Source organism: Dipodascopsis tothii (assembly GCF_038497935.1).
Source record: "Dipodascopsis tothii strain CBS 759.85 unplaced genomic scaffold V1510scaffold_8, whole genome shotgun sequence".
In the NCBI taxonomy this organism is placed as follows: Eukaryota; Fungi; Ascomycota; class Lipomycetes; order Lipomycetales; family Lipomycetaceae; genus Neoaidaea; species Neoaidaea tothii.
The window spans coordinates 134,243-146,409 of NW_027117992.1; the positions used below are offsets into that span (position 1 = coordinate 134,243).

The 12,167-nt window shown below is 68.3% G+C and overlaps 5 protein-coding genes across 5 annotated transcripts; 4 read left to right on the plus strand and 1 right to left on the minus strand.

Moving 5' to 3' along the window:
* Positions 1-1,291: 1,291 nt before the first annotated feature.
* V1510DRAFT_413705 (cytochrome P450) lies at positions 1,292-3,270 on the plus strand. Its single transcript, XM_066933282.1, has 2 exons — positions 1,292-1,758; positions 1,789-3,270. The coding sequence occupies exons 1-2, from the start codon at positions 1,420-1,422 to the stop codon at positions 3,076-3,078; spliced, it is 1,629 nt and encodes a 542-aa protein (XP_066790067.1). The 5' UTR covers positions 1,292-1,419; the 3' UTR covers positions 3,079-3,270.
* V1510DRAFT_413706 (uncharacterized protein) lies at positions 3,199-3,491 on the minus strand (the record flags this gene model as incomplete). Its single annotated transcript, XM_066933283.1, has 1 exon — positions 3,199-3,491. A coding segment is annotated over exon 1 (202 nt), but the record flags the coding sequence as incomplete, so codon positions are not given.
* A 237-nt stretch (positions 3,492-3,728) lies between these two features.
* On the plus strand, positions 3,729-6,545 carry V1510DRAFT_402012 (muts domain V-domain-containing protein; the record flags this gene model as incomplete). Its single annotated transcript, XM_066932070.1, has 2 exons — positions 3,729-4,085; positions 4,116-6,545. 2 exons carry the CDS (start codon positions 3,729-3,731, stop codon positions 6,543-6,545), a joined length of 2,787 nt encoding a protein of 928 aa, XP_066790069.1.
* A 948-nt stretch (positions 6,546-7,493) lies between these two features.
* V1510DRAFT_402013 (uncharacterized protein) lies at positions 7,494-8,860 on the plus strand (the record flags this gene model as incomplete). Its single annotated transcript, XM_066932071.1, has 3 exons — positions 7,494-7,542; positions 7,574-7,666; positions 7,698-8,860. 3 exons carry the CDS (start codon positions 7,494-7,496, stop codon positions 8,858-8,860), a joined length of 1,305 nt encoding a protein of 434 aa, XP_066790070.1.
* A 645-nt stretch (positions 8,861-9,505) lies between these two features.
* On the plus strand, positions 9,506-11,920 carry V1510DRAFT_413712 (uncharacterized protein). The gene is made up of 2 exons (XM_066933284.1): positions 9,506-10,144; positions 10,176-11,920. The coding sequence occupies exons 1-2, from the start codon at positions 9,999-10,001 to the stop codon at positions 11,614-11,616; spliced, it is 1,587 nt and encodes a 528-aa protein (XP_066790071.1). The 5' UTR covers positions 9,506-9,998; the 3' UTR covers positions 11,617-11,920.
* The last annotated feature ends 247 nt before the right edge of the window (positions 11,921-12,167 follow it).

Below are 12,167 nucleotides of genomic sequence, written 5' to 3' on the forward strand. Positions count from 1 at the left end.
CCTTCTGGACGCGCTCGGCCAGCGGCATGCTCTCGTCGGCCATGCCGTCGATCTGCTCCGACGGCGTGCGCTCGACCGGCGGCGCGTCCGGCAGCGCGTCCGGCAGCGCGTCCGGCACCGGCTCGCCCACCGAGTGCACGGTCGCCAGCGACGGCCGCCGCGCGACCGGCGCCACCAGCCGCGTCAGCGACGGCTCCTGGTCCAGCGCGTCGTCGACGGCGTCGTCCTCGTCGTCGGCCTGCTCGCCCTCGTCCTCGTCCGACGACATGTAGTCCTGGTCCTGGTCGTACGCGGCCTTGTCGATCTTGTTGAACTTGAGGTGCGACGCCGCCGTGATCAGCGAGAACATGCTCTTGGCCATTGCCGACGGCTGCGCCGCGTCCGCCGACGGCGACCGCTTGTGCCGCGGGCTCGCGGCACGCGCCACCGCCCCGGGCACCATCAGGTCGTCCTCGTCGCCGTCCTCTGCGATCGCCGACCCCGGCGACGGCGACCGCCGCCCGTGCCGGATCGCGAGGTGCCGGAACGGACTGCCCAGCCCGGCGTCCTTGTCCTTGTCCTTGTCCTTGCGCCCGAGCAGCGCCGGCACCGACTGGCTCGGCAGGTGCGCTTTGAACGCTGCCAGCTTGCCCTCACTGTCCTTGGACATCTGTGTCAGCCCGTTCGCCGGCCGCGTACCTTTGTTCTGGTTGAGTGCAGACCCTGGGTGTGATGCTGGCGGCGGGCCGGACGGATCTACCGGTTTCTGGGGAACCGTCGACGGATTAGTCCGGTCCCCGTTAGCGGCCTGCCGTAACTGGCGCGCACGCCTCGCGCCTGCGCCCGTTTGCCCCGTCCCAGCTAGGGTCTAGTCACGTGATGTGACACGCCGCAGCCCGTGCGGCGGCCAGCGCATGATCGCCGTACGCGCGCCGTGACGCGGCGGCCGCGGCGACGTGGCCGCAGCGAAGCCGCGCGCCGTGCGGCTCGGCCGGCGCGCGCTGCCGCGCCCCCGACGCGCCACTGGACGCGCCACCGGCACGCCGCCGCGATCCTAGGCGCGTCCGGGCTGGCACGCCCGCCGGCGAGCGCGGCCGCACGCTGTGCGGCTCTACCAGGGACGGCCACGCGACCTGCCGACGACAGCTACCTCGAGGCGGTCGCCGCCGGCGGGAGCGCGGCGGCTCCGCGGCGAGAGCGCGCCTGCGGGCCAGGAATGCGCGGGTGCGTGCGCCGCACACCGTGCGGCTCTATCAAGCGCGGTCCCCTACCAGCAGCGGCAGCCCCTGGCGGAGGCACGGCGGGCCGTCCCCGGAAGCGCGCGGCTGGCGAGCCGCATGGAGTGCGGCTCGAATCCAGGGCAAGGGTCTCGTGCCGCGATCCGAGCGGGGCCCGTGCAGGAACCCAACGGCGCCGCACCCGGGCCGTCAGCATGTCGGCATGCTCTTCCACTGGACCTCGACGCACGCGGCGGTCGCCACGGCCGCCGTGCACCATTTTGTGCGACCGCTGAGCATCGGCCGCGCGGCCGTCGTTTTCTGCGCGCTGTTCGCGGTCCTGGGGGCACTCAAGGTCGCGTACTGGACGTTCATCTACCCCGACTATGCGTCGCCGTACCGGCACCTGCCCACGCCCGAGCGGCGCACCAAGGTGCTGGGCGCCTACGCATCGTTCCTCATCGACCGGGACTACGACGCGAGCCCGCGGCATGCGCTGGCGAACCCCCAGGTCCCGTTCGTGCGGTTCCCCGGGCCGTTCGGCATGGACTCAATCGTGCCGGTAAGTTCTCGGGCGGGCGCGCTGACGCAGACGTCAACCGCGGTCATGACCGAGATCCTCGCCAGCCAGGTGTACAAGTTCGCCAAGCCGGGCTTTGTGGTGCGCAGCATGACCGCCATCCTCGGCAACGGCGTCATCTTTGCCGAGGGCGAGGAGCACCGGCGGCAGCGCAAGCTGGTCGCGCCCGCGCTGTCGCTCGCGCAGGTGCGCGGCATGGTGCCGATCATGGTCCGGCACTACGAGCACGCGCGCAGCATCATCGACGGCTCCGGCCCGCCCGGCCAGACCCTGTCCGTGGACGTGACGCCGCTGGTGGCCCGGCTGGCGCTGGACATCGTCGGCGAGGCGTCCTTCGGCGTCGACATGCACGCGCTCGACGACCCGGACAACGAGATCGTGGCCGCGTACCACGCGCTGTGCGATCCGAGCGACATGCCCCTCGCCGTCGCGCTCAACGCGTTTGTCCCGGGCTTCTCCAAGCTGCCCGTGGCCGCCAACCGCCGCACGGCACGCCACCGCCAGACGCTCCACCGGTTCTGCGCCGGCGTCGTCACCGCCAAGCGCGCCGAGTTCGCTCGCGAGCGCGCCGAGGCCGACGCCCGCGGCAGCCTGCTGGAGAAGCTCAAGTCGTCGCCGGACGTGCTCTCGTACTTTGTCCGTGACTCGTCCTACGACTGGACCGTCGACGAGATCGTCGAGCAGATGCTTGTCTTCCTGGTCGCCGGCCACGAGACCACCGCCACCGCCCTCACCTGGGCGTTTCTGCAGATGTGCGAGCGCCCGGACCTGCAGGCGCGCGTCCACGCCGAGGTGCGCGAGCACCTGCCCGACGGCATGGCCGGCCTCACGTCGCTCGACGTCCTCGACAAGCTTGTGCTGGTCGACCACCTCGTGCTCGAGCTTCTGCGGCTCATGCCGCCTGTCGTCACCACGCCCCGCGAGGCCACCGTCGACACGGTCGTCCATGGCGTCAAGATCCACAAGGGCACCATCGTCAGCGTCAATCCGCCCCAGTTCAACCGGTCCAAGGAGCTCTGGGGCGACGACGCCGACGAGTTCAACCCGGACCGCTGGACCGACCGCCGCCCGGAGAACGCGTACGCGTACATGACGTTCCTCAATGGCCACCGTATCTGCATCGGCAAGCGTTTCGCCGAGGTTGAGCTCCGCGTTCTCCTTGCCGGCTTCCTGGGCCGCTACCGCCTGGAGTACTCTTCCGAGAACCAGCGCCTGCACACGGTCCCGACCGACGTCGTCATCACCCGCCGGCCCAGCGAGAACGTGTTTGTCAAGTTCACCGCTGTCGACGATTGGGCGTAGCGAAGAGGAGCCACCGGAGAGAGCCATCGGCAGGGCCACCGGAGCAGAGCTATCGGAGCATAGAGCCACCGGAGCAGAGCCGTCGGCAGAGCCACCGGAGCAGAGCCATCAGAGCATATAGCCACCATAGCATATAGCCACTATAGCATAGGCCATTATATCATGTAGCCACCAGAGCATATAGCCACCAGAGCATATAGCCACCGGATCATATAGCCACCGGAGCAGAGCCCACTGGCATATAGCCGCATGTGCAGCCACCACAGCATATTACCGCACGCATATAACCACCACAGGATATAGCCGCTCAGCATATACCCGCACAAGCATATACCCGCACAAGCATATACCCGCACAAGCATATACCCGCACAAGCCTCCGGCGGCGACTCCGTCGAGGCTGGCTGCCCTACGGGCAGGTGGGGGCCGCGTATGCTCTCTGCCGGCTGCCCGCAGGGCGACCCTCGACGACCCGCCCCCGGAGCCACGCACGATCCGCCTCCGGCGGCGGCCCCTTCGCCGGCAGCTGCCCTGCGGAATGTAGGCCGCATATAGCCGCTGGCGTGCGGCTCGACGCGCGCGCGTCGCAGACGCGGGTTAGGGCTTGCACCTCAATTTAACGCCCGCAGCGCTCTCGCCTCGTCCACCAAAATGCCGTCGCATCCAGAGCTGCACTTCTCGGACCGGACAGACGAGTATGGGTTCCTGTCGTTCTTTCGCGGGCTCGAGCCGAACGACCCCGCCGAGTCCGGCACGGTCCGCGTGTTTGAGCGCGGCGACTACTACACTTGCCACGGCAAGGACGCCCTGTTTGTCGCCCAGAAGGTCTACCGGACGCTGTCGGTGATCAAGTATCTGGGCAGCCAGGACCCGGCCAAGGGCGTGGCAAGCTGCACGCTGTCGCCGGCAGTGTTCACCAACTTTCTGAAGGACGCGCTGCTGGCGCAGGGCCTCAAGGTCGAGATCTACGCCGCGTCCGGCAAAAACAACTGGGCGGTCAGCAAACACGTAAGTAGTGGCCGATCGCGCTGACCCCAGGCGTCGCCCGGCAACCTGCAAGCCGTGGAGGACCTGCTCCAGACGGCGACGACGGCGCCGGTGATCATGGCGGTCCGGCTGGCCACGCGCGCCGACCAGAAGGTCGTCGGCGTGTGCTTCGCAGACGCGTCGGTGCGCGAGCTGGGCGTGTCAGAGTTTGTGGACAACGACCTCTACTCGAACCTGGAGGCGCTGGTGATCCAGCTGGGCGTGCGCGAGTGCGTCGTCGTGCAGGACGAGGCCCGCAAGGACTACGAGCTCAAGAAGCTGCGGGCGCTGGTCGACCGGTGCGACGTCGTGCTGACCGAACGCCGCGCGGCCGAGTTCAGCACGCGCGACGTCGAGCAGGACCTCGGCCGGCTGCTCGGGGGGGAATCGCCGGCGGCGCTGGTGCCGCAGACGGCGCTCAAGACGGCCATGGCGGCCACGGCCGCGCTCGTGCGCTACCTCGGGCTCATGTCGGACCCGCTCAACTTCGGCCACTACCGGCTGTACGAGCACAACCTGGCCGACTACATGAAGCTGGACGCGTCGGCGCTGCGCGCGCTGCACCTGATGCCGGGCCCGCGCGACGGCGCCAAGAGCATGAGCATCTTCGGGCTGCTCAACCGGTGCCGCACGGCCGCCGGCACGCGCCTGCTGGCGCAGTGGCTCAAGCAGCCGCTGATGGACCTGGACGCCATCACCGCGCGGCACGTGCTCGTCGAGACGTTTGTCGAGGACATCCAGCTCCGCCAGACGCTCCAGGAGGACCATCTCCGGGCGGTGCCGGACCTGCACCGGCTGGCCAAGAAGTTCCAGCGCGGCGCGGCCACGCTCGAGGACGTCGTCCGCGTGTACCAGCTCGTGATCCGCATCCCCGACTTTGTGGCCACGCTCGAGAGCGTCGTCGACGAAAAGTACCAGCGCGCCGTCGAGGACGCGTACACGTCGCGGCTGCAGGACTTCTACGACAACCTCGTCAAGCTGCAGGAGATGGTCGAGACCACGGTCGACCTTGACGCGCTCGACAACCACGAGTTTGTGATCAAGCCCGACTTTGACGAGCGGCTGCAGGAGATCCGCGGCCAGCTGGCGGGGCTGCAGGACCGCATCGCCGACGCCCACGCCGACGCTGGCGCCGACCTCGGCATGGAGCCCGACAAGAAGCTCAAGCTCGAGAACCACCACGTGTACGGCTGGTGCCTGCGGCTGACGCGCAACGACGCGGCCTGCCTGCGCAACAACCGCGCCTACGTCGAGCTGTCGACGCAGAAGGCGGGCGTGTACTTCACGACGGCCGCGCTGCGCGACATGAGCTCCGAGTGCGGCGACCTGACGCGCCAGTACAACAAGCTGCAGAACGGGCTCGTTCGCGAGGTCGTTGCGATCGCAGCGACGTACTGCGTCGTCCTGGAGAAGCTCGCGGGCGTGCTCGCACACCTCGACGTCGTCGTGGCCTTTGCGCACGTCGCCGCCAACGCGCCCACGCCCTTTGTGCGCCCGACCATGCGCCCGCGCGGCACCGGCTCCATCGTCCTCGCCGCCGCCCGCCACCCCTGCATGGAGGCCCAGGACGACGTGGTCTTCATCCCCAACGACGTCGCCCTCGTCCGCGGCCAGTCCGAGTTCCTCACCATCACCGGGCCCAACATGGGCGGCAAGTCGACGTACATCCGTCAGGTCGGCGTCATCGCGCTCATGGCCCAGGCCGGCTGCTTTGTCCCGGCCGCCGAGGCCGAGCTCTCGGTGGTCGACTCGATCCTGGCGCGCGTCGGTGCCGGCGACTCGCAGCTCAAGGGCATCTCGACGTTCATGGCCGAGATGCTCGAGACGGCGTCCATCCTCAAGACGGCCACTGCCGACTCGCTCATCATCATCGACGAGCTCGGCCGCGGCACCAGCACCTACGACGGCTTTGGCCTCGCCTGGGCCATCTCTCAGCACATTGTCGAGCACGTCCGGTGCTTTGCCATGTTTGCCACGCACTTCCACGAGCTCACCGCGCTCGCGGGCCGCTTCCCGCAGGTCCAGAACCTGCACGTGGTCGCCCACGTCGACCCGGACGCGCCCGACGCGGGCCGCGCCTCGAACAGCGACATCACCCTGCTCTACAAGGTCGAGCCGGGCGTGTCCGACCAGTCCTTTGGCATCCACGTCGCCGAGCTCGTGCGGTTCCCGCCCAAGGTCATCGCCATGGCGAAGCGCAAGGCCGACGAGCTGGCCGACGACGCGACGCCGCACCCGGCCGCCAAGTGCTCCAAGACGGAGATCGCCGACGGCAGCGCCCTGTTGCGCGATCTGCTGCGCGAGTGGAAGTCCCGCGTCGACGCCGAGGGTCTCGCCGACGCTGCTGCTGCCGCCTGTTTCCGCGAGCTTGTCGCGGCCGACCCCTGGCGCAGAACGCTGGCCGACTCGCCATTTGTCCAGCGGCTGCTGGTCGAGCTCTAGCCGTGTTGCGGCTATATGCACGCCGGCGGGTATGTGCTCGGGTCTGAGGGCGGTGCGGCTATATGCTACTGCGGCTGTATGCGCCCGCGCCGCACAGGGGCAGCCGCGCGGGGTCGCAGAGGCTGTTCTGCGGCTATATGCGGCTATATGCGGCTACATGACCGGCGTTCCCCCGGCGGCCGCCCCGCCAGAGTTGCCGCCGGAGTTTGCCGAGCAGCCTCTGGCGCTGACTCCGTCGCATCCACCTGCGGCTACATGCCCGCCGGCGGCTATATGCGGCCCTACCAGCTGCCCACGGGCGCACTCCCGACCGAGTCGCGCCGCCGGACGCCCGCCAGCAACGAGTCCACCGGCGACGCTTCGCAGCACGCGGCGGCTGCAGGCCGGGCAATCGGCCTCTCGCCCCCTCGCGTGCTGCAGGCCCCATGACCGCCACCGCTGCGCCACGCGCCGACTACAGCCGCAATGGCCTGTACCCGCCACTGGCGCCGTCTTTTTGTCTATAATTGCATCGCTCAGCCTGCGTCCTGGCGTCATGTCCACGCGCCATTGTCCCCGCATTGTGTAGATCGCGCGCGTAAGCGTTGGCCGGCTGGGTAACCTAACCGCCAAAAGTCTAGACATCACCAGATTAAATCCCTGTTTTCGAGACCCCGCCCTCCCACTATAAAACCACGGCACGCTGGGCCAGGACAGCAACAGGTCCGTCAGAAATCGCACGGCGAGGTCTGGCAGCTCCGGCGGTTTGCTCGAGTCTAGTTTTGTCGTGCTGGTCCGCGACAGCGCCGCAGGAATTGCGATTGTCGTTCTTTGTCACTAAATTGGTTGCCGGCCCGCGGACGACACGCCTGCGGGCGCCACGGGACCGCTGAGCACAGAGGTGGGTGCCCGTCCGGGCGGACGCGCGCAGACTGCAGCTGACCGCCAGCCGTGCTTGCTGCCGCCGCCATGGAGTTCATCGACTACCAGCTCGAGAACCGCGAGCAGTTCTGGGAAGGTACGGCCGACGGCGGCGCAGGCTGACGCAGAACTCGACGGGATCCTCACGCAGCAAATCCACTCGGCGTCGTTGATCGAGGCCGCCGTGCGCACGTTTCTGCGCTTCGTGGGCAAGCACATGGGTACGTCTGGCCGCGCGCGCGCTGACCGCAGACCAGTTCCTGGCCGCGGACGAGGACCTGGCCCAGTGCGGCCTGAGGTTCATCGGCAGCCCGGTGTTTGTCAAGCACCGCGGCCAGGTCCGGCGCCGGCTGATCACCAAGATGGTCGGCGGCGAGTGCGACGCGCGCACGCTGCTCATGATCGGCGTCGTGCTGCTGCTGGACGGCCGCCAGCACGTCGACACGTTCGAGATGATGGAGGAGGAGTCGGCCTGCCGGCTGATGGTCGACGTGCTGTGGCGCACGCGCGAGACGGACCCGCGGCTGCACAGCATCATGCTCGAGCTCGTGTACGAGCTCTGCCGGGTCCAGCGGCTCCAGCGCGCCGACCTCGAGGCCATCTCGACCGACTTCATCGAGTTCCTGTTCCAGACGATCGAGCGCAACGACGACTACGAGCGCGACCCATACAGCTACGGCCTGATCAGGGTGCTGCTCGTGCTCAACGAGCAGTACATGCTCTCGGGCCAGGGCTCGGGCCACGACCGCATCCGCGTGCGCATCCCCAACAAGGTCGTCGGCACACTGCGGCTGCGCGGCGGGCACTACCGCGCGTTCGGGTCCAACATCATCATCCTGCTCAACCGCGAGCGCGAGGTGTGCGTGCAGCTGCTCATCCTCAAAATGCTCTACCAGCTCTTCACCACGCCCGAGACGTACGAGTACTTCTACACCAACGACCTGCGCGTGCTGATCGACGTGTTTGTGCGCGAGCTGCACGACCTCTCGGACGAGGCCGAGACGCTCAAGCACACGTACCTGCGCGTGTTCTACCCGCTGCTGGCGCACACCCAGCTGCGCCACTCGCACTACAAGCAGTACGAGCTGGTCAAGCTGTTTCGCCAGCTCGAGGGCCGCGGGCGCTCGCAGCACTTCCGGCCGGTGTCCGAGACGACGGCGCGGCTGGTGACCCGCTGCATGCACGTGCCGTGGCTGCAGGCCGCGGCCGCACGCTCGGAACTGCCGTCGCCGGACCTGCTGGCGCCGGACATGGCGCTGGCCAACACGTCGACGCTGTCGCTGCCGAGCTCGGCGACCGTGACCGAGAACCTGACGGGCGCGTCGCGGACGGTGCCGGTCAAGACGCTGACGACGACGCTGCCGGAGGTGGACACGCTGCCGAACGGGAACGGTGTGGAGCTGATTTCGGCGTAGGCGGCTCGGCGGCCGGCGAGCCGCACGGGCTGCATACACCCGCCGGCGAGCCGCACCCGCCGCACGGGATGCATACACCCGCCGGCGAGCCGCACGCGCTGCATACACCCGCCGCAAGCCGCGCGCGCTGCATCCCCTCGCCGGCGAGCCGCACGCACTGCATACACCCGCGCCTACACCCGCCCGCCGAGCCGCACGCGCCACACACCCGAGCCACACGCCGCGCCCCGAGCCGCACCCGCCGCATATGCCCGCAGCCGCAAGCACTGCCCGACCGGGCCCCAGCCTCTACATCGGTTGGTCCGAGCCCGGCGGCATTAATTAATTCCTAGTCATCATTGATTGCAAACAACGACGCACAACGACGTCGCCGGCCGGCCCGGCCACTCCCAGCGCGCCAGCGTCAGCGCACCAAGCCATATAGCCGCATATAGCCGCACATGCAGCCACCCCACCCGTAGTCGTCGCCAGCGCCGCGCTCGCCGTCTCGTCGCCCGTCCGCGCGTCCGCCGTCGCCGGCGCCCGCCGCTTCCCCGGCCGCAGCCCCCCTACAAGTGCAAATCCGCTCGTCCCGCCCGCGGCCTTCCATCGGCCAACCAGCCCACGCCATCCGCCGGCGTCGCCCCGGACCCCTCGGCCCGTCCGGGCCGTCCCTGCCGCCGCCCCAGCCCGTCTACGTAGCGTCACCGGCCTGGCGTGGTCGTCAGGCCGCCATGGTCCCCGGCTTCCTTATTTATTGGTTTGGCGTTTTGGGTTCCGTAGTTGTTTTGGCCGCGGCAGTGCAACGCCTTCTTCCCTCCACTTGACGACGCCGCCTTCTTTCATCTTCCTCGCTCGCCCCAGGCTGTAACCTCCAGACGGACACGGCCAGAGACGGACGGAGCAAACGCGACACAGATTGCTCAGCGCGCGGATTGCAGAATCCGGCGGATTTCTTACAAAGAAGCCCGGCAGGCTCGCACACGCAGCGCCCAGCTGCCGTCGCTCGGTGTTTCCGACCGACCAGGCGCTCCAAGCCCAGCAGGCGCCGCAGGCTCGCAGGCCATACCGCTCGCTGCCGACCACGCCGGCCGGCTGTTCCGCACGCCGCGGCCCGATCAGATAAGCCGCCCGGGGCCCGCCCCGACCCGCCGCCACGATGTCTAAGCAGCTCGTGCGGTCGATCAAGAACGTGACCAACGGGTACACGAGCTCGCAGGTCAAGGTACGCAATGCGACGTCCAACGACCCGTGGGGCCCGTCTGGCACGGACATGAACGAGATCGCGCTGATGACGTTCGACAAGTGAGTACTCGGCCGACGCCGCTGACGCCAGCTCGACCCTGTTTGAGATCATGGAGATGATCGACAAGCGGCTCAACGACAAGGGCAAGAACTGGCGGCACGTCATGAAGGCGCTGATGCTGCTCGACTACTGCATCCACGCCGGGTCCGAGAACGTCGTGCTGTGGTCGAAGGACAACATCTACATCGTCAAGACCCTTCGCGAGTTTCAGTACATTGACGAGGAGGGTCGCGACCAGGGCGCCAACGTGCGCAGCAAGGCCAAGGACCTGACCGCGCTGTTGCAGGACGACGAGCGGCTGCGCGCCGAGCGCGCGAACCGTAACCATATGCGCGACAAGATGGGCCGCCCCGGCGACGACATGGAGGGCTATCGCGAGCGGCCCGACCGCGCCGAGCGCTCAGCGCGCCGCCGCCCGACGAGCGCCCGCGATGGCGACGACGACGACGAGATGCGTCGCGCCATCGAGGAGAGCAAGGCCACTGCCCAGGAGGAGGAGGAGTACCGACGCTCGCACGCCGAGGAGCCCGACGACGACCTCGCCAAGGCCCTCCGGCTCTCGCGCGAGGAGGAGGAGCGCCGCCGCCGCGAGCAGGAGCAGTCCAACTCGTCGCTGCTCTACGAGCAGTTTGCGCCCGCGCCGGCCGCTCCGACCGACTTCATGTACCAGCAGCAGACGGGCTACCCCCAGCAGTTCCAGCAGGGCTACTACAACCCGATGCAGCAGCAGGCTATGCCCACCGGCTTTCTCCAGAACGCCTACGCGTCGCCATACGGCTTCGACATGAGCCAGCAGCAGCAGCAGCAGCAGCAGCCCCAGCAGCCCCAGCAGCCCATGCCCACCGGCTCCAACAACCCGTTCGCCCAGTTCAGCTCGCCGAAGCCCGCCGGCTCGCCGAGCCTGTCCAACAAGGCATCGCTCAGCCAGCTGCGCGCCCAGCAGCCGCCCGCGCCCGTCGCCGCCCAGCCCACCGGCGCCGATGCGCCCTTCGCCAAGCTCAACGCTCTGCTCGCCACCGGCGAGGGCATCGACACCTTCGGCAACTCGGGCGAGCTCCGCGTGCCGGCCCAGCACTCCACCACTGGCTTTGTCAACTCCTACGGCATCGGTCAGCGCACCGGCACCGCCACTAATCCCTTCATGGCCGGTCAGGGTTCCCAGAGCAACCTGGCCACCCAGCCCACCGGCTACGGCTTCCAGCAGCCGGCCCCGACCGGCTCTGTCACCCAGCCGGCCTTCGGCCTCCAGCAACAGCCTCAGCAACAGCCCCAGGCCCTGGCGCCCCAGGCCACCGGCTTCCTTCAGGCTCAGCCCACGGGCTACAATCCCTACCAGGCCCAGCAGCTGACGCCGCAAATGACTGGCTACCCGCAGCAGCAGTCGTACCAGCAGTCGTACCAGCAGCCCCAGCAGCAGTACCAGCCCCAGCAGCAGACCCACCAGAACGACGCCGACCTCATCAACTTGTGAGTCCGTCGTTCCCTACACCGGTGGCTGCCATCTAGACGCCGGCGGCCGGGCCCGGGCTGCCGGTCTCCTTCGTTGTCTGTTCTAATTGTTTTGCTCTATCGTTCCCCTGCCTTTCTCTCGGACCTCTGTATTCAGTTTTGACGCCCCCCGCGGCCACAGACAATAAACCAATTGGATCTGTCCGTCTACGGTCCGTACTGGCCGATAACACTCAATGGCTACGGTCCATGGTCGCCCCGCTGTCTGCAACGTGCGCCGCACGCCTGCGGAGCCTGCGCCCTCGACCGGGCCGACGCTGAGCGCCGCCGCTGCCGCGTGGTCCCTGGTCCGTGCACTCAGCCGCACGCCATGCAGCTACGCGGGCATCTCCGCCTTAAGCCGGATGCGGCCATGTGTTCGGCCCTATAATTGGCCACCGGCCGCCGCCACCAACGATCGCATATCCAATGATCATCGCGTCGCTGCCGTCGACTGATCCTGCGATCGTTTGTCAGCTGGTAGTGCCCAACGGTCGCCCAAATTTACCGATGGCCAGCTGTGTCAGCTGACCG

Coding starts and splice junctions, on each gene's coding strand:
- V1510DRAFT_413705 (XM_066933282.1), top strand. CDS start 1,420: ATGCTCTTCCACTGGACCTCGACGCACGCGGCGGTCGCCACGGCCGCC. Junction 1,759..1,788: donor GCATGGACTCAATCGTGCCG/GTAAGTTCTCGG, acceptor GCGCTGACGCAG/ACGTCAACCGCGGTCATGAC.
- V1510DRAFT_413712 (XM_066933284.1), top strand. CDS start 9,999: ATGTCTAAGCAGCTCGTGCGGTCGATCAAGAACGTGACCAACGGGTAC. Junction 10,145..10,175: donor GCGCTGATGACGTTCGACAA/GTGAGTACTCGG, acceptor CGCTGACGCCAG/CTCGACCCTGTTTGAGATCA.